Below are 21,316 nucleotides of genomic sequence, written 5' to 3'. Positions count from 1 at the left end.
TTTTTCCCTGTGTTTTTTAAATGGCGGTTGGCAACCGAAAGGTACATTACCGCCACCAACTAGACTGGAGAGTGTAAATCCATTACTCTATGTGATACAAAACGGGAAAAAAATACTAATAAAATGACCCTGCCAACTAACCCTTCACTTAATAAAACCCATCACCCCATTCCACTACCTTGCTTTCTTTGGCTCCTCCGCCTTGGGCGGGTGCAGGGTACAGCTGCAGAGGGGCTCCTCAAAAGGCCAGAGCTCTCTCGCTGGAGAGCCTGCACAGAAATAAATGCATTCCATTGTTTTGCATTGTAAATGCAGCCTTCGTTAGCCTGGGTGTCTTTCGGATCCTTTTCTGATCTACGCCAGGCCAACAGCCTGGGAAGACGGGACACTACCTTTCAACACCCCCTGCAACTACTCAGCAGTAAAATCTCGTAAACCAAAGTATTTTGCTGCAGCTGCAAACACAATACCTATTTTCTGTGATTTACGTTCCATTTCTGCAGTATAGTTGATAACCATGGCATTGAACAATAAAAAGCTAACCTTACTAGAGTCCATTTCATTCGTTGGCTTATCACTCTGTACTGACAAGTACACTATTCAACGGGAGCCTCTTAGGATCCCTCAACCTTGACCCATCTTCCTCCACTCTCTTCACTGCCTCAGCATACAACACCTTCTTTACTACTCTGACCCTGGCAACCTCAACCTCCTGCACACTTCTCACATCTAGGAACCCCACTCCTGCTGCTGCAACATAACCATAAACTTGGCACCTGAAACACCGTAGTGGGTTCGGAACAAAAGCTCTTATGGGATAACTGATATATACTAACATTACTTTGTCAGGTAAAGACACAGAATCAAAACTCAAAAGGACATACAGACTCATCTGTTTCACTACGCTCATCACCGGGCCTGCGTCGCACAAAATGGCGCGCATCACAGATTCCAGGAATCTTCAACTTCAGTTGATCCACCTCCACCCTCACCACCAGCCCAGTAATCACTCCTTTAAATGGTGCCCCGTTCCCGAGGGCAAAGCAATTAACAGGTATTTTCCCCAGTCGCGTGGCGCGGAGCACACGCTCCCTCTGAGTGGAAGAAACACCAAAAATAATTACAAGTCCACTTCGAGATACCTTCACTGATTCAACAGTACCCAACTAATTTTTCACCCAACGTGACACCACATATGGTTCAGCCGTAAGGCAGGGATCTACTTTCTCCAAAAAGGTCACTCCTACTGGACCAAATTCATCTTTATCTTGATCATCGGTGCAAGGCTCGAGTTCTGAGACCTTCACCACACCTGCCACCTCAGGTACTTCATCCTCATTCTCTTCCAATTCACCTCCGGAGCTATTGAGTACCACAGTAAAAGTCCTAATACCTATAAAAACTAGGGATAAAACCCGGAAATGGTTCCAATCATTGTTTCCCCATTCACTTTGTCTGTCTGGGATTTTAGAACTACTTCATATAAGGTATGTGTTTTGTGTAGGCTTACCTTTTGTGTAGGCAAATCTCTCGGACAAGGTAACTTTTATCAATATACAGTATTTGGCCTTGTATAACTAAATGTTCTGTTATAATCTCCACCCGGCACAGCCAGAAGAGGACTGGCCACCCCTCATAGCCTGGTTCCTCTCTAGATTTCTTCCTAGGTTTTGGCCTTTCTAGGGAGTTTTTCCTAGCCACCGTGCTTCTACACCTGCATTGCTTGCTGTTTGGGGTTTTAGGCTGGGTTTCTGTACAGCACTTTGAGATACCAGCTGATGTAAGAAGGGCTCATTAAATACATTTGATTTGATTTGAATGATTATATAATTGATTAAGTGGCTCTTTCCTTGTAGAATGTTGTCAGCTGTATAGAACACATTATATTGCTAAGATGCTCAAACTTAACTTAATAGCTACACTCACCGACACAGGATAAACTTTATCTCTCATGCTGGCCCAGAACAAACCATTAAGTTGCTCCTCACTATAGCTGCACTTCTCCACGTGGTCAGACATGGTCTCCTCTTTTGATGCTCTTTTGCTCATCTTTGAAAAATGCCATAAGGTCTGAAATAGACACCAAAGTCGACATACTGTACAAACAATTATCTAGGCTAAGTAAAACAAAATAGTTTTTTTTTATATACAACTCTGCTAACTAGCTAGCTATAGTGTAGTCAGTGGCTAGCTAAAACAGAGAAAGGGGATTTAAGTTCATGGATTGGGCACAAAGGTCTCTGATCGCGCACTGGTGAATGGTAGCTGACAGTGTTGGCTAGAGATGACGTGCAGGAGCTTTCTGAAAAGTGTTGTAGCCTTACTGACAACTTCCTTGTTACTAATTAGCATCTAAAAAAATGTTAGAGTAAATTGAGGCAAATACAGTGGCAAGAAAAAATATGTGAACCCTTTGGAATTACCTGGATTTCTGCATAAATTAGTCATAAAATGTGATTTTCATCTTTGTCACAACAATAGACATAGTGTACTTAAACTAATAACACACAAATGATTGTATTTTTCTTGTCTATATTGAATACATAATTTAAACATTCACAGTGTAGGATGGAAAAAGTATGTGAACCCCTAGCCTAATGACTTTTCCAAAAGCTAATTGGAGTCAGGATTCAGCTAACCTGGAGTCCAATCAATGAGACGAGATTAGAGATGTTGGTTAGAGCTGCCCTGCCCTATAAAAAACACTCACAAAATTTGAATTTGCTATTCACAAGAAGCATTGCCTGATGTGAACCACGCCTCGAACAAAAGAGATCTCAGAAGGCCTAAGATTAAGAATTGTTGACTTGCGTAAAGCTGGAAAGGGTTACAAAAGTATCTCTAAAAGCCTTGATATTCATCAGTCCACGGTAAGACAAATTGTCTAAAAATTGAGAAAGTTCAGCACTGTTGCTACTCTCCCTAGGATTGGCCGTCCTCCAAAGACGACTGCAAGAGCACCGTACAGAATACTTTATGAGGTTAGGAAGAATCCTAGAGTGTCAGCTAAAGACCTACAGAAATCTCTAGAACATGCTAACATCTCTGTTGATGAGTCTACGATACGTAAAACACTACACAAGAATGGTGTTCATGGGAGGACAACACCGAAGAAGCCATTGCTGCACATTTGAAGTTCGCAAAAGATCACCTGGATGTTCCACAGCGCTTCTGACAAAATATTCTGTGGACAGATTAAACTAAAGTTGAGTTGTTTAGAAGGAACACACAACACCATGAGTGGAGAAAAAAAGGCACAGCACACCAACATCAAAACCTCATCCCAACTATAAAGTATGGTGGAGGGAGCATCTTGGTTTGGGGCTGCTTTGCTGCCTCAGGGCCTGGACAGCCTGCTATCATCGACGTAAAAATGAATTCCCAAGTTTAGCCTTACATTCTTCTGCAAAATGTTTTGATATCTGTCCGCCAATTGAAGCTCAACAGAAGTTGGGAGATGCAACAGGACAACGACTCAAAACACAGAAGTAAATCAACAGAATGGCTTCAACAGAAGAAAATACGCTTCTGAAGTGGCCCAGTCCTAACCTCAACCCGATTGAGATGCTGTGGAACGACCACAAGAGAGCAGTTCACACCAGACACCCTAAGAATATTGCTGAACTGAAACAGTTTTGTAAAGATGATTGGTCCAAAATTCATCCTGACCGTTGTGCAGGTCTGATCCGCAACTACAGAAAACGTTTGGTTGAGTTTATTGCTGCCAAAGGATGGTCAACCAGTTATTAAATCCAAGGGTTCACATACTTTTCCCACCCTACACTGTGACTGTTTATATGGTGTGTTCAATAAAGACATGAAAACGTATAATTGCTTGTGTGTTATTAGTTTAAGCAGATTGTGTTGGTCTATTGTTGTGACTTAGATGAAGATCAGATCAAATTTTATGACCAATTTATGCAGAAATCCAGGTAATTCCTAAGGGTTCACATACATTTTCTTGCAACTGTATATTGAGAAAGAATTACATGGCTATCAAAACGTCACGCCAGGGTAAGCCTACACGAAACACAGACCTTAAATTAAGTAGTTTTAAAATCCTATACACAACTGAATGGGGGAAAAATTATTGGAACAATTATCGGGTTTTACCTCTAGATTTTATGGTTATTATGACGTGTTCACTGTGCCAGACCATTGGAGTATAGCTCTTTCGAGTTATTCAGACCTAAATTAAGCCTAATGAAGCTACTGATACTGCTCATCAAGTAACATATTGTCTTACTAGCTCCATAAAATAGTCATGAATTAGCATGGGCCGTGTTTGAGGGGATCAAAACCACAATGTATCATGGGTAAATTGTGACTGACTTACAGTGCATTCGGAAAGTATTCAGACCACTTGACTTTTTCCACATTTTGTTACGTTATAGCATTAATTACATCGTTTCCCCCCCTCATTCATCTACACAATATACCACAATGACAAAGGAAAAACAGGTTTATACATTTTTACAAATGTATAAAAAAAAAAGAAACATCGCATTTACATAAGTATTCAGACCCTTTATTCAGTACTTTTTTGAAGCACTTTTGGCAGCGATTACAGCCTTGAGTCTTCTTAGGTATGACGCTACAAACTTGGCACACCTGTATTTTGAGAGTTTTCCCCATTCTTCTCTGCAGATCCTCTCAAGCTCTGTCAGGTTAGATGGGGAGCGTCGCTGCACAGCTATTTTCAAGTCTCTCCAGAGATGTTCGATCAGGTTCAAGTCCAGGCTCTGGCTGGGCCACTCAAGGACATTCAGAGACTTGTCTTGGCAGTGTGCTTAAGGTCGTTGTCAAATCAAATGGTATTTGTCACATGCGCCAAATACAACAGGCGTAGACCTTACAGTGACATGCTTACTTACAAGCCCTTAACCAACAATTTAATTTAAGAAAAATACAACAAAAAAAAGAAAGAAAGAAAAGTAACAAATAATTCAAGAGCATTCTTCCGTCACACTCCTGGTTAGACAATTTTACAATTGGTCATGCTCAAGCTCTTTTGCAAGTAACTCATCCAGAAGTAGGAGGCCTACTTGCAGTGGGCGGCTTCACCATGCTGTCAGCATTACCAACACTGGCCCAGGGGTTTGTCCAGATAGTCAATCTCAAGGCTAACCACTGGGTCACAGTAAGTAACATTCACTGCCACATAGTACTGTTAAGGTGTATGACTCCAGTGGTCATGACACCATCCCAGAGTTTCTCTCACAAATCACCTCTCTCTTATCTTTTCCAGGGACCTCTGTGAATGTGGAGTGGCGGCAGTCCAGAAGCAGAAAAGGGGCACAGATTGTGGGATGTTTGCTATTGCAAACAGTCTTACTCTCTGCAGAGATGAGGAACCCTCCATGGCACGATACCATCAGAAAACCATGAGAAAACATATTTTCTCTTGTTTTCAGCTGGGCGCCTGGCACCATTTCCCAGTCCCGATTCCAGTCCCAGTCCTGGGTCCAGGCCTCCCAAGGTGTCCACACACTACACAACAGAGGTCGGCGTCCACTGCTTCTGCCGGAAATACGTGAGAGAAGGTTAGGAGGTGGCCTGGTGCAGGAGATGCGGCAAGCTTTTTTATGTCTCTTGTTTGTCTCATGTCGTCAATGTGCATGAATTTCTGTCCATCGTCCGTCATCTGTTTTGTCTGATGTTTTCCCCACCCTTATTGTCACTGCTTGGCTGGCTCCCCACCTCTAGACGGTAGGTATTTTACTACATTGCATCTTGTTGTAAAACGTATGTTAGAGTAAATAACCTTAATCATGTTGTAATATTGTTTTAATTTGTATAAAGATGTGTTTTCTTGCAGACATTGGCTGTGAAGTTGGTAAGTTGGTTGGTAAATATAGCACATGTATATGTATTGTATTTCAAGTAACGTTTACAAGCATGTAAATATTTGTATATTTTACCATTTGTTTGCTGATAAATATTTTAAACTTGTCGAATTGGCTGTAAATGTATACATTTGCATTCTAAATGTATTCATTGCAAGTAAACATTTTATTGACTGAAATTGACTGTTCAGTTGCCCAGTTTCTTACTGGTCCTTAATAACCCCTTCTCCCTAGCCATATATCTTTTGTGCCCAATTCCAAATGAAACTTTAGGCCAGAGTTGGTATGGAATTGGACATTGGTTTCTAGTTGGTGTTTGCATATCTGGAGGCTCTAGATTTGTGTATGTAATATGGCAGAAGTGTCCCGGAGTCCATTGCACAGCAGTGTTGAGTCATCACCATATTGATACACCTATCCAAGCCCCATCAGGTCAAACACTAAAAATATAGAGTAGGGGGTTAATTAAACTGGGTAAACTGGGCCTTAATTAAACTGGGTAAAAATGTGTAAAACCTTCTCTCGGCCTGAACCTATATGGTGTAATAGGGCTTCCAGCTAAAGCAGACCCATGTAAAATGAAGTATCCTTTGTTTTCTTTTCCATCCCACCACCCCTGACTGAGACTGGCTGAACTGACAGGAAGAACTAGCCACAGCCACCTGCCTTTTGATTCTGCCTCTTCCCTCTCTCCTCATCCTTTAACTCTTTCTCTCCTCTCCCTCCAGATGAAATGCTGCATCTCGTGACGTCTGATTGTCCAATAATCTACCCACTCATCCCATCCCCTCAATCACATTACATCATCTAAAGCTACTGTTGTCATGTCATTATCTGCTAATAAAGTTTGCTAGCCGTATCATGTGAGATACACAGATGAATTGCAAACACTAGCACTGCAAACACGAAAAGAGCAGCAGTGCATGGACTTCGCATGGACTTCTTCAAGTCCCCCTTCCGAGACTGGCTGTTTGTTGTGAAGTGACAGGCTTAACCTCCCAATCACACAGCACCCACCTCTCTTTTCCACACACCAGAATTAAGTTTTTCAGTCTGATTGCCATGTGAGTGCACAAAAACAAAATCGGTTAAAATAAATGAAATCACACACCTGTGCCACAAAAAGATAAAAGTTGATATATTTCAATCGTAAATATTGCCAGCTTGGTTTTCACAGCTGTTTCACCAGGTGTTCATTGCTGTAAATTGTAACAGATCCCTTGATGGTATTTGCTAGTTCAACATTATTAATTGTTGTATCCTAGGACCTAAAATAAATATATAAATATATATTCAACCACAGGGGTGTATTAATGAGCTATGCGAGATGGAAAAATAATGAATCAGTACTACTGAAATAATATTAGAAAAACAAGGGAATGGAAGCTCAAAATAAAAACATGTCAGCCAGATAACCCCCTGTACGAATCAAACTGATTTGCATATGAATGGAGTGGAAATAAGATGACTTTGTGATCTGTAAGGTAAGTAACATTGTGTCAAGCAGATTACACGCTTTCTTTGCAATTTCCAAAACGTAGCAACGTAATACATTGATTTCATGTTGTTGAAATGGTACCCAAAAGTGGTTTGAAGTTATGTTTTCATCTTATTAGCTAAACAAAAGTTATTTATAAATAGCAAAATTATTGCCGAAATCAGCTTTGTTTAACATAGTGGGGATGAAAATAGAGTAATTTTAGGCTGTAGTCATCACACCGTTCATATAGCAACGGACGCTAATAGTTTATCGAATCCCATTGTGACGCAGAGGGGGACACCTTTTGGCAGGGGGACATTATTTGTCACATTTACATTTACATTTAAGTCATTTAGCAGACGCTCTTATCCAGAGCGACTTACAAATTGGTGCATTCACCTTATGATATCCAGTGGAACAACCACTTTACAATAGTGCATCTAACTCTTTTAAGGGGGGGGGGGGGTTAGAAGGATTACTTTATCCTATCCTAGGTATTCCTTAAAGAGGTGGGGTTTCAGGTGTCTCCGGAAGGTGGTGATTGACTCCGCTGACCTGGCGTCGTGAGGGAGTTTGTTCCACCATTGGGGTGCCAGAGCAGCGAACAGTTTTGACTGGGCTGAGCGGGAACTGTACTTCCTCAGAGGTAGGGAGGCGAGCAGGCCAGAGGTGGATGAACGCAGTGCCCTTGTTTGGGTGTAGGGCCTGATCAGAGCCTGAAGGTACGGGGGTGCCGTTCCCCTCACAGCTCCGTAGGCAAGCACCATGGTCTTGTAGCGGATGCGAGCTTCAACTGGAAGCCAGTGGAGAGAGCGGAGGAGCGGGGTGACGTGAGAGAACTTGGGAAAGTTGAACACCAGACGGGCTGCGGCGTTCTGGATGAGTTGTAGGGGTTTAATGGCACAGGCAGGGAGCCCAGCCAACAGCGAGTTGCAGTAATCCAGACGGGAGATGACAAGTGCCTGGATTAGGACCTGCGCCGCTTCCTGCGTGAGGCAGGGTCGTACTCTGCGAATGTTGTAGAGCATGAACCTACAGGAACGGGTCACCGCCTTGATGTTAGTTGAGAACGACAGGGTGTTGTCCAGGATCACGCCAAGGTTCTTAGCACTCTGGGAGGAGGAAAGGCCCCCCAACCAAATCTTGCTTAGGGCTCCCAAAAGCCTAGAGCAGGCCCTGCAGGTGTCACTCAGATGTTAATCAGGCGTTCAATGGTTAGGCGACAGTAGCTCATGCGGCTTATTATCGGCTCTTTTCACCGGCGATGTTGCGCATTCTGTTGTACTTGGTGCCAATATTCCTCAACCACCGTCTCCCTTATTACCGGCTAGATTCTTTGGAAAACAAGTTATTTATTTCCGTTTCATTTATCTGTATACTGCTCCAGGGTTATAATTATTGCTTGGATAACCATATTTACTATTATGTATTGATTTCTTTTTCACTATGTGCTGCGCACTGCAAAAAACATTAGAAATATCAGTAAATTATTGTAATGTTTGTGTGTGCGTCAATTAATCCTGTAAGCGATGTGGGGTTGCCAACTGGCAATTTGGCATGGAATGTAAATGTTATTCATTCCAGCCATTTCTGACCCCAAACCTGGAATTAGACTCTCAAAATTCTTCAATTTCGCTGTTTAGTTTAATTTGGGCCAAATAAAAAGTAAATTTGATTTATCAGACGCTTACAGGAGCAATTAGGGTCAAGTGCCTTGCTCTAGGGCACAGACAGATTTTTCACCTAGTCAGCTCAGGGATTCGAACCAGCAACCTTTTGGTTACTGGCCCAAGACTAACGCTACTAACCTGCTGCCATATTTAAAAAAGTATACACTTCAAAGGAGGTTGGTGGCACCTTAAATTGGGGAGGATGGGCTCATGGAAATGGCTGGAGCAGCATTAGTGGAATGGTATAAAATACAAACACGGTTTCCCTGTGTTTGATGCCATTCATTTTGCTCCCTTCCAGACATTATTATGAGCCGTCCTCCCCTCAGCAACCTCCACTGATATGTTCCATCAATGTACGGCACCCCAAATCTAATGTGGACATACAGCATCTGTAATTAAAGGAGCGTCTGCTAAATGACTTAAATGTAAATGTAAATGTTAAGGCAAATCTGTATTCAGCTTATTCATAGGAATTTATGTGCAGTTGTACAATACATACACTGAGTGGTACACCACCCAATCCACAAAAATAGTTAGCTTCTAGTGAGTCACATGACCGTGGCTTGCTATATAAAGCAGGCAGACAGTTACTGTTCGACTGAACGCTAGAATGGGCAAAACGAGTGACCTAAGTGACTGAGCGTGGTATGATCGTTGGCGCCATCTTGGAAACAGCAAGCATCTTGAGCTTTTCATGCACGACAGTGTCTAGGTTTACCGAGAACGGTGCGACAAATAACATCCAGGTAGCGGCAGCTCATTGAGAGGTCGAAGAACAGAAAGAATCATGCAAGCTAACAGGCGGGACAAACAGGCAAATAACAGCGCAGTACAACAGTGGTGTGCAGAACAGCATCTCGGAACGCACAACTCGTCAGTCCTTGTCACAGATGGGCTATTTCAGCAGACTGCCACACCGGGTTCTACACTTAAACAAGCTAAAAACAAGAAGCGTCTCCAATCGGCACGCTATCACCAACACTGGACAATTAGGAGTGTAAAAACGTTGCCTGGTGCAACATATCCCAGTTCCTGTTGTGTCATGCTGATGGCAGAGTCAGGATTTGGCATAAGCAGCATGAGTCCATTACCCATCCTGTCTGGTGTCAACAGTACAAGCTGTTGGCAGTGGTGTGGGAACAGTTTTCCTGGCACACGTTAGATCCCATGATCCCAATTGAGCAACGTTCCCATGCCCCAAATAATTCAGTCCGTCTGGGGGTAAAGGGGGTTCCGACCCAGTACTAGATGGGTGTCACTAATAAACTGGCCACTGATTGTGTATGGGTAGTCTCTTGACTTAAGCATTGCATGTGATGTACAATGATGACTTACAACATATTGATCCACTTTCGGATGAAACATGCAACGGAGACAAAAGTAAAACAATATGGATCAGTTTATTTTTCCCCTTATCCAACTTAAACATTTCTAGATCTTCATCCTATGCAAAAGCATATTTCACAGCTCAAAGCGCAGAATCAGCTTGTCCTCCAACACGTGCGTCTAATACAGACTAATTTGCAAGAGAATCTCTAGATATACGGAAACATCTCTATACCCCACAAACAAAATTAATGATTATTTTAGCCTTGATTTGCTATAGTAGCCTACGTAATTTATTACTAGATGTCCACTTCAAAGAACAGATTGACAGGAAAAGACAACAGAAAAGTTGACTGGTGATGTTTACTTGGGAGCAACTTCCTCCAACTTGGGCTCTGAAGAAGGAGAGAAAGGGTGTGAGATGAGAATTCTATGTAACGCATTTTAAAAAAAGGTTCATGACCTTTATAAAACTACTAACCTGGGAACTTGAACTCTGGGAAAGCTGTGAGGTCACCACCGCCATACAGCCTCTGGAGTTTAGTCAGCTCTTCTGCCAAGTTCTTCTCATATGCAGGGCCTGCATCTACCAAACCACCACTAGCCCTGAGAGAGAAAAATAGGCCTAAACGTCAGCTTGATGACAAAGGGTGTGATTGTAAGCAAAACTGAAGCGCTAGCCACAAAACAAAATCATCTGTCACTTACGCGCTCTTTGAGGAATACTCGCGGATCGAATGCAGGAATAGCTTCTGGATGGGGTCCAGTTGAGCTGAGAGTCCAAGAAAATACAATTATTTTCCATTCATTCACAGAAATTCCAACTCTGACCATGCCCCTTTGGCTTAAACCACATGATAAAATAAAACTAATCACATCTGTGACCTAAACCCTCATGCACAAAAACAGCACCTGGGAGTGGTAGACAGTATGGCATCTACAGGGGTAAGAGAGGAAAGGATTGAGTGTGAAAGGTCAGGTAACAGGTTAAATAAGTTCCGTGTCATGCTAGGCATCACAAGTTCATAGCATCACTTGGCAGACACTGGATCTATATTTGAGATTGAGATGTCCAATTTATATCCCTGCATAACCAATTCATGTACATTTAAAAAATAAGGTAATAATTGACAACCTCTTCCCCTACTCATGTTTAATTCCACACACAGCAACCAAGGTGCAAACTCAAACTCACCGAGTGCATTGACCACAAAGTGGATGGAAATTTGACATTTCCAAAGTAATCTCATACAGCACCAAACAAATACAGAAGTGAGGGGATCAATTACAGATAACTGATATCATGCACCTCCTGGGTAAAACAAGTGCGACAAGGGATAAGTAGGAAATCAGACCCCATTTCACAATGTAATCCGTCAGTAGCTGCCCAGAGGCAACAGACAGGCCAAAACTCTGGTTGGCTAGTATAACCATAACATTACTTTTGACAGTACACAGTAACTTTAGCATTAACCGTACAAATAACTTTAACATAAAAACACACCAAACAGTAGTTTTAATGATAAAAAAACAAAATTAGGGGCATTGAGAATCAAGTCTTTGTAACAATATTTGGTGAAGGAAATAGAGGAGGAGGATATGAGGAGTTGTGCTAATAAATTAATTGGCAGGTAAATGACATCACAATGATCAAGTGAAAATAGAAAGGAAAGGCTGAGAAACAAAGATGAGGGCAGTTCAGAATTAGTGAGTGCTGGAAAAACATGGCAAAATAAAGTGCAGAAAGACACTGAGCCAAGCAGATCAGTGCAGGCCATCACAGATGAACCCATGAGAAAATGATGATGCATCCAGATGCTGCTTTGACCACCTTGATGCATGCATGGTTACAAGTTAATGCACACAATCCCAGAAGGACCACAAATACACAGAGGAGAATGGGGTTGTGTGGCTTGAGTCTACATGGCTGCAATGTAGAAATGTGGTAGTTAAGGGATAAATAGCAAAATAGATTATGGAGTAAATAAGCCCACTAAAAAAAAGGTAGGCCAATAAGCTGCCCAATGCAAGAACAAAAAGCGCTTTTGTGATTTTGGGTATCTTTACAAGTTATCCTTACAGTTATAATATATTAACATCAAATGGGAATACAAATATGACTGTTGGTAGACTGTAGGATCCACAGAGAGGAGAGAAGGGTTTAGACGGGGGGAGGAGGGGGGGGGGGGGGGTGTATACCCTCAGAAGCCTCAATCGGTACTGCATCAGCCGGGGCCTCTGCAATCAGCTCCTCTCCTGCAGCCTCCGCCACTACAGGGGCGGTGTCTACCAGCTCCTCAGTGGCAGCGTCAACGGGGGCAGCTCCAGCTAAAACCTCTGCAGCAGCTTCAGCCACAAACTCAGCTACAACAGGGGCTTCGGCTGCAGCTTCAGCCACATCTTCTGCAGCAGCTTCAACTGGGTCAGCTTCTACTGGAGCCTCTGCTACGGCTTCAACATGGGCTTCAGCCGCAGCTTCAACAGGGGCAGCTTCTGCAGGGGCAACCTCTACTGGGGCTTCATCAGCTGGTGCAACGGCTTCGACAGAAGGTGAGTCTTCAGTGGCAGTTTCAACAGAGGGTGTGGCAGCTTCGGCTGAAGCAGGAGCAGCAGCTTCAAAGGCAGGGGTGGCTTCAACTGCCATGGCTTCAGCTGCAACAACGGGTGCGGCTTCAGCTGCAATGGCTTCAACTGCAATGGCTTCAACAGCGGGGGCAGCTTCAGCAGCAACAACGGGAGCGGCTTCAACTGCAATGGCTTCAACAGCGGGGGCAGCTTCAGCAGCAACAACGGGAGCTTCAACTGCAATGGCTTCAACTGCAATGGCTTCAACTGCAATGGCTTCAACTGCAATGGCTTCAACTGCAATGGCTTCAACAATGGGGGCAGCGGCTGGAGTAGGGGCAGCGGCTTCAGCAACTGCTTCACCTGAGGGAGCAACGGTTTCGACGACAGGTGTGGCTTCGACTGCAGCGGGAGCTGCTACAGCTTCAGCGGCGGCGACAACTGGCTCTACGGCAACTGCTTCAAAATGTTTGGGGGTGGTAGCAAGTTCTGCTGCGGCAGCAGCTGCTGGTGTCACGTCTTTCTTGGGAAATTCCACATATGTTCTGTGTGGGACAAGCTTCTCTATATCGAAGTATGTTTTGCCCTGGGACTTTTCTAGGACGGAGGGGGGAAAACAAAGGATTTATTTACTTCTGTTCATACTCTATGTAGTCTAAAAGGCTTGGACACCAACATGCCTCAACTTTTCCATAAAAATGTGGACGAAACTTACCCAGCACAACATGGCTACCCCCAGACTATTCAAGAATGTCCCTTTGCAAGACACATATGGTGACTAGACAAGTGCCAAATTTTAAGCAAGGGTACAAAAAGTGTTGTTGTAATATTAAAATGGACTTCTGGTGGCACATTAATTGGGGAGGACAGCTCATAGTAATGGCTGGAATGAGCACACTTAACGGTATAAAAACACAGTTTGATACTAATCCATTCACTCCATTCCAGACATCATTATGAACTGTCCACCTCTCACCAGCCTCCTGTGGGAGGGCCATATTAAAAACCCAAAATGTGAATCAAAGTATAGTTTCATAATTGAAGTGCTTATGTGCCACTAAACAAAAATTAGCCACTAGATAAAACTAACTTTCGTTGACAATTCAACTTAAGGATACAATTATTTGAAAAATAACAGATTTATAGGCCTATTAATTATTATTTAAAATATATTCTCTATGTGGCAAACCTTTCTTCTATGCAACTTCATAATGACAGTGCTGGTCAATCTTCAGTAAAGGCAGGATTATGGAGTGTTCTTGATTAGTTATGGAAATGTTCCACAATACTTAATATTTAAAAGTCTCACTACAAATAGAAATCTTCTGGGACAAATGGGGTGGTCATGTCACAAGTGAGGTGTTGAATCAGCCAGATTGGGGTGTTTATTCAGTCTTGCCATCACTGGGTGTCTTCATCCTCTTCTTCCTGGAGCAACAGATTAATGCCAAACTGGGCCCTTTTATTACAGCTAAATGAAATCGCTGGATGGTTCACAGCCTAGTCTCTCACTTTGTCATGGTGTGCCAAGTATTTGATGCCTTCGAAAAATATCCAACAAAACGATGCTAAAAGGGTCAGTTTATGGAGTTAGTCAGTCTATTTGCCTAATTATACTTTGAACACAATTTGAGCGCACTCACTATGCTCAAGAATTGACATCTGCTCTAGTGATGGGAAGTTGGGCTCTTTTTACTGACTCTGATCTTTGTCTCGTTCAGTCAAAATAACAAATATTTAGACTCATTTCATTCATTCGAGTCCGTTAATGCCCAGAGCACGCAGGACACCCTACTGGCGAACAATGAACTAAACTTGAGTCATGATTCTACAAGCCCCTCATTCAAATGTTGCTCACCATAGGGGGCTTATTGGAGCGGTCACTTGTGACAGACTTGTAAAAGTGTGCTTAAAAACTAAATATCATAACTTCTTTTTTTAAACTCAGAGCATGGGGACATATTTCAGCAAATAAACACCCATTTCAAATAAACGTAGGGTCTAAATGAATTGTTTATGAGATTACCATGGACAAAGCCTCTGATTATTGCCACAGTCATGTGCATTCAAAAATAAAACACGTAACTCAAGCTAGCAGTGATGAAATCCGCAAAGCAAAATTCTGTCGAGGCAACAGCCAGGCCTTTTGGAATAGATCCAAAACGAGTGAAAACAGAGATGCATGAAGTCAAACTTCAACGTTTAGGCGGTGGGTCAAAGCAAGCTATGTGCTTTAGCTTTCGAGATGATCGATCTGTCGAGGGAGGAGCTGGTTTTTGCATATCGTGTCTATTTATTCTGGACATATTTCCATTTGTTGGTAATGTCAATTCTTGCAAAACAATTGCTTTTTTGTTTGCTAGCTGGACAGGCAAACACAGCCAAGAACTTAACCGTAAACCAATCAAAATCCATGTACTATCCATGGTACTAACTCTGCCAACCACGTTATCCGTACTTAAGGAAGTAGAAAGCTGGTGATAGCTCGAGAGAGAGAGCTCTGTCCGATAAACTGCCATTATGTAGTCTTATATTTGCAATCAAGCAAACTATTTAGTTATAGAAATGCGATACCATCAATGCAATATATAAAATGACCACCAACTTAGAACGCAGCAACCTTAGTAATGTATTTTTCTACATGGTAGAATAATAGTAAAGACATCAAAACTATGAAATAACACATGGACTCATGTAGTAACCCCCCAAAAATATTATAAAATATATTTTGATTTGTTTAGTAGCCAGCCTTTGCCTTGATGACAGCTTTGCACAATCTTGGCATTCTCTCAACCAGCCTTGTTATAAGTTAATTTGTGGAATTTCTTTCCTTAATGTATTTGAGCCAATCAGTTGTGTTGTGACAAGGTAGGGGTGGTGTACAAAAGACTTAACCCCCCCAAAAAATTAAGAAAAACACTTCCTTGGTTACTGCATGATTCCATATATGTTATTTCATAGTTATGAAGCATTCTGCAGCGATAGGCCATCCCATCTGGTTTGCGCTCAGTGGGAAAATCATTTATTTTTCAACAGGACAATGATGCAAAACACACCTCCAGGCTGTGTAAGGGCTATTTGACCGAGAAGGAGAGTGATTGAGTGCTGCATCAGATGACCTGGCCTCCACAATCACCCGACCTCAACCCAATTGAGATGGTTTGGGATGAGTTGGACCGCAGAGTGAAGGAAAAGCAGTCAACAAGTGCTCAGCATATGTGGGAACTCCTTCAAGACTGTTGGAAAAGCATTCCAGGCGAAGCTGGTTGAGAGAATGCCAAGAGTGTGCTAAGCTGTCAAGGCAAAGGGTGGCTACTTTAAAAAATCTAAAATATATTTTGATTTGTTTAACACTTTTTTGGTTACTACATCATTCCATGTGTTATTACAGAGTTGATGTCTTCACTATTATTCTACAATGTACAAAATAGTAAAAATAAAACTTTTAGCCCCAATTTTGTGATATCCAATTAATAGTTACAGTCTTGTCCCATTGCTGCACCTCCCGTACGGACTCGGGGGGCGAAGGTCGAGAGTAGAGGTCAACCGATTAATCGGAATAGCCGATTAATTAGGGCCGATTTCAAGTTTTCATAACAATCGGAAATCGGTAATTATGGACGCCAATTTTGCCGATTTTCCCCCCACACCTTTATTTAACTAGGCAAGTCAGTTAAGAACACATTCTTATCTTCAATGACGGCCTAGGAACGGTGGGTTAACTGCCTTGTTCAGGGGCAGAACGACAGATTTTTACCTTGTCAGCTAAGGGATTCAATCTTGCAACCTTACGGTTAACCAGTCTAACGCTCTAACCACGTGCCTCACGAGGAGCCCGCCTGTTACACGAATGCCGTAAGAAGCCAAGGTAAGTTGCTAGCTAGCATTAAAAACCTTCTTATAAAAAACAATCAATCAATCATAATCACTAGTTATAACTACACATGGTTTATGATATTACTAGTTTATCTAGCATGTCCTGCGTTGCATATAATCGATGCAGTGCGCATTCGCGAAAAAGGACTGTCGTTGCTCCAACGTGTACCTAACCATAAACATCAATGCCTTTCTTAAAATCAATACACAGAAGTATATATTTTTAAACCTGCATATTTGGCTAAAAGAAAGCCCAGTTAGCAGGCAATATTAACCAGGTGAAATTGTGTCACTTCTCTTGCGTTCATTGCACGCAGAGTCAGGGTATATGCAACAGTTTGGGCCGCCTGGCTCATTGCGAACTAATTTGACAGAATTTTACATAATTATGACATAACATTGAAGGTTGTGCAATGTAACAGGAATATTTAGACTGATGGATGGCACCCGTTAGATAAAATACGTAACGGTTCCGTATTTCACTGAAAGAATAAATGTTCTGTTTTCGAGATGATAGTTTCCGGATTCTACCATATTAAGACCTAAGGCTCGTATTTCTGTTTTATTATGTTATAATTAAGTCTATGATTTGATAGAGCAGTCTGACTGAGCGATGGTGGGCACCAGAAAGCTCGTAAGCATTCATTCAAACAGCACTTTCGTGCATTTTGCCAGCAGCTCTGCTGTTTATGAATTCAAGCTTATCAACTCCCGAGATTAGGCTCGTGTAACCGATGTGAAATGGCTAGCTAGTTAGCGGGGTGCGCGCTAATAGCGTTTCAAACGTCACTCGCTCTGAGACTTGGAGTAGTTGCTCCCCTTGCTCTGCATGGGTAACGCTGCTTCGAGGGTGGCTGTTGTCGATGTGTTCCTGGTTCGAGCCCATGTAGCGGCGAGGAGAGATAGAAGCTATACTGTTACACTGGCAATACTAAAGTGCCTATAAGAACATCCAATAGTCAAAGGTATATGAAATACAAATCGTATAGAGAGAAATAGTCCTATAATAACTACAACCTAAAACTTCTTACCTGGGAATATTGAAGACTCATGTTAAAAGGAACCACCAGCTTTCATATGTTCTCATGTTCTGAGCAAGGAACTTAAACGTTAGCTTTCTTACATGGCATATATTGCACTTTTACTTTCTTCTCCAACACTTTGTTTTTGCATTATTTAAACCAAATTGAACAGGTTTCATTATTTATTTGAGGCTAAATTGATTTATTATATTAAGTTTAAATAAGTGTTCATTCAGTATTGTTGTAATTGTCATTATTCCAAATAAAAAAAAAGGCTTTTTTTGGTACTCCAATAAACGGTATCGGTGTTGAAAAATCATAATCGGTCGACCTCTAGTCGAGAGCAATGCGTCCTCCGAAACACGACCCTGCCAAGCTGCACTGCTTGTTGACACACTGCTCGCTTAACCCAGAAGCCAGCCGTACCCAATGTGTCGGAGGAAACACTGTACAGCTGGCGACCGAACATAGCTTGCAGGCGTCCGGCCCGCCACAATGAATCGCTAGAGCGCGACGGGACAAGGAAAACCCGGACGACGCTGCGCCAATGGGTCTCCCGGTCACGGCCAGCTGTGAAACAGCCTGGGATTGAACCCGGGGCTGTAGTGACGCCTCAAGCATTGCGATGCAGTGCCTTAGACCGCTGTGCCACTTGGGAGGCCCCCCTCGAAGTCTTCCAATCCCTGATTCTGAAAAAAATCCCCACAGCATGATGCTGCCACCACCATGCTTCACCGTAGGGATGGTGCCAGGTTTCCTCCAGATGTGACGCTTGGCATTCAGGCCAAAGAGTTCAATCATGGTTTCATCAGACCAGAGAATCTTGTTTCTCATCGTCTGAGTCCTTAAGGTGCCTTTTGGCAAACTCAAAGTAGGCTGTCATGTGCCTTTTACTGAGTGGCGGCTTCCGTCTGGCCACTCTACCATAAAGGCCCGATTGGTGGAGTGCTGCAGAGATGGTTGTCCTTCTGGAAGGTTCTCCCATCTCCACAGATGAATTCAAGAGCTCTGTCAGAGTGACCATCGGGTTCTTAGTCACCTCCCTGACCAAGGCCCTTCTCCCCAGATTGCGCAATTTGGCCGGGCTGCCAGCTCTAGGAAGAGTCTTGGTGGTTCCAAACTTCTTCCATTTAAGAATGATGGAGGCCACTGTGTCCTTGAGGGCCTTCAATGCTGCATAAATGTTTTGGTACCCTTCCCCCAGATCTGTGCCTCGACACAATCCTTTCTCGGAGCTCTATGTACAATTCCTTCGACCTCATGGCCTGGTTTTTGCTCTTACATGCCTTTCCAAATCATGTCCAATCAATTTAATTTACCACAGGTGGACTCATTTTAGAATAAGGCTGTAAAGTAACAAAATGTGGAAAAAGTCAAAGGGTCTTAAAACTTTCCCTAGGCACTGCATCTACCTCAACCTCATACCCCAGCACATCGGCTGTTAGTCTACACTTGTTGTTTACTTAGCATTTAACAAATACAATTTGATTGGACTCTAGCGCTGCAGGAGCATATACCAACCCTGCTGTCAGCAGGTCAAACAAACAACTTAAATGAACGAGTCACTCAAATCATCAAATCTTATTGGTCACATACACATGGTTAGCAGATGTTATTGCGAGTGTCACGAAATGCTTAAATGCACAACTAATCATGACTCTCGAGTACGTCAAAATAATTGTTCAAAAAGAACCAATCGTTCGTGAACTCCACATCACTAATCTGCTCAAGTATCATACTCTACAAATAATTGTACTTACTCTCTGAACTGCTCTTCTTGGGCTTCTTGGGACCACCAGCATTCGTGCATAGGGCAACAGCTGCAGGAGCTCTCCTCAAAGAGTTCCAGCTCTCCGCCTGCACGCACTGATCAAAGTACATACGAATTAGTGATAATTCACATGACTGCAACAAACTAATAATCGTCAGACAAAACTTGAGATTTGCAGTTTGTTAACGTTCAATGTTGAGTTGGTTGCTATTACATTTAAGTGCAGAGATGTTAGCTATAGCAGAAGACTAGCTAAGTGTACTCATACTAGCTTCGTGCCATGGCGAGTAGGCCCCACCGCCCAGCCATCTAGCTAGCTAACACCAACGTTTACGTATAGAAAGTTAGCGAGCGGTCACAATCTTAAATAAATAGCTGATATAGCTATATATACTTTGACAACTTATTTACTCACTCAATATTTTCTCATTCTAAATTAACCACATGTGTGCACTTGATATGAAAAGTATACAGCTAACGTTAGCTGGATAGGTAAGTTATCTAACGTTTGCTAGCGCTTTCCATGTTTCTAAAATCCAATCAAGCGCACAACTCGTGTTTTTCTCAGCACAAATGGAAAAACAAAGGAGCAGGTTATTATAGGTGTCTTTTCGAAAACAATGGTGTGTTAAAACTTTAAATAATACTGTGGTTATGTGCATGACATTTCATTACCTTGAGAGAGCCAAGTCGCCCTATCCTCAGCAAGGAAGCCGCCATCTTTGCGCTTTAAAATCCTTCCTATGGAAACACTGCTTGATCTTCGGCCCACAGTCTGCCTCTGTGTTTTAATAACAAAACAAATATATACATTCCATAATTGTTTTTATCAACACTTTATAACAGAATGCATGTGATCATTGTTAGGGAAGTTAGTTCATTTTGCGACACAACAATTAACAAATATCAAACGTGTGCATTGAAGCAGTGCACAACAATACTTATTACACGTCTGCAATATAGAACGATTACATGATTGATCATTTATGCGATTGCCTGTTTGTAGTTTAATTCTTCTTTACGAACGTGAGCTCAGGGTCAATATGCCGTTGCCATAAGTTGAGTGAAAGTTTTACCAACTTTAGTAAAGTTCAATGGCTTCTATAGTCAGGAAGCATCCTCAAACTAAGGTTCGACCAATGGTGGATATTTACTATATTTCTATAGCCTAGCTATGAAGTTAGAATTAAAATAGGATATCTACCAATAGGTCTGGAAGGGCAAATCTTGAAGCTCCTGCCCGGTGGTCACAGCATCAAGCGGCTTACGTAACAGAAGCTCAACCAGTGACAGTACACGCCCCCTCCTCCAGTCTGGGACACATCAGTGCAATGAAAGTGCTTGTGGCAAAGATAACAGCAAGTATTTTCTTATAACTAACCCATTGTTCTATCAGTGTAACAGTGTGCAACAGTTTTTATATAACCTTCAACATAATATGAACATTTATAATGCACAGTTGATGGAAACTCTCAAGTTTGTTTTCCGCACTTCCTTTTGTTTTCATACTACTTCTGTATTCAGGTCCAGCTGCATAACACATGAAACAGTTTTTCAACTCATCTTGACATGAGTTATGTAAATCTGTATTCAGGCAATAGGTTTCTCCCTTGTTATTTTAAAGCAACAAAGCTTAGTTCATAATTCAAAGGAGTGTACATGTTGTTCTTTGATGACGTAAATGAGGTGCGACAAATTCTTTCTCACATCTGTCACAGAGTTTCTAAACCCAGAGGTGCAACATCACAAAACTTCCG

The 21,316-nt window shown here is 42.3% G+C and overlaps 1 protein-coding gene across 1 annotated transcript; it reads right to left on the bottom strand.

The window, feature by feature from the left end:
• Positions 1 to 10,380: 10,380 nt before the first annotated feature.
• Positions 10,381 to 20,900, bottom strand: LOC139538564 (fibrous sheath CABYR-binding protein-like). Its single transcript, XM_071340737.1, has 7 exons — positions 20,764 to 20,900; positions 20,235 to 20,340; positions 19,549 to 19,654; positions 12,525 to 13,487; positions 11,034 to 11,097; positions 10,807 to 10,931; positions 10,381 to 10,720 (listed from the first exon to the last, which is right to left on the bottom strand). The coding sequence occupies exons 2-7, from the start codon at positions 20,277 to 20,279 to the stop codon at positions 10,689 to 10,691; spliced, it is 1,335 nt and encodes a 444-aa protein (XP_071196838.1). The 5' UTR covers positions 20,280 to 20,340; positions 20,764 to 20,900; the 3' UTR covers positions 10,381 to 10,688.
• Between the last annotated feature and the right edge of the window lie 416 nt (positions 20,901 to 21,316).

Source organism: Salvelinus alpinus, chromosome 14, assembly GCF_045679555.1.
Source record: "Salvelinus alpinus chromosome 14, SLU_Salpinus.1, whole genome shotgun sequence".
NCBI classification, from domain to species: domain Eukaryota; kingdom Metazoa; phylum Chordata; class Actinopteri; order Salmoniformes; family Salmonidae; genus Salvelinus; species Salvelinus alpinus.
The sequence above is the reverse complement of the archived record's forward strand: the minus strand, read 5'-3'. Positions and strand labels throughout refer to the sequence as shown.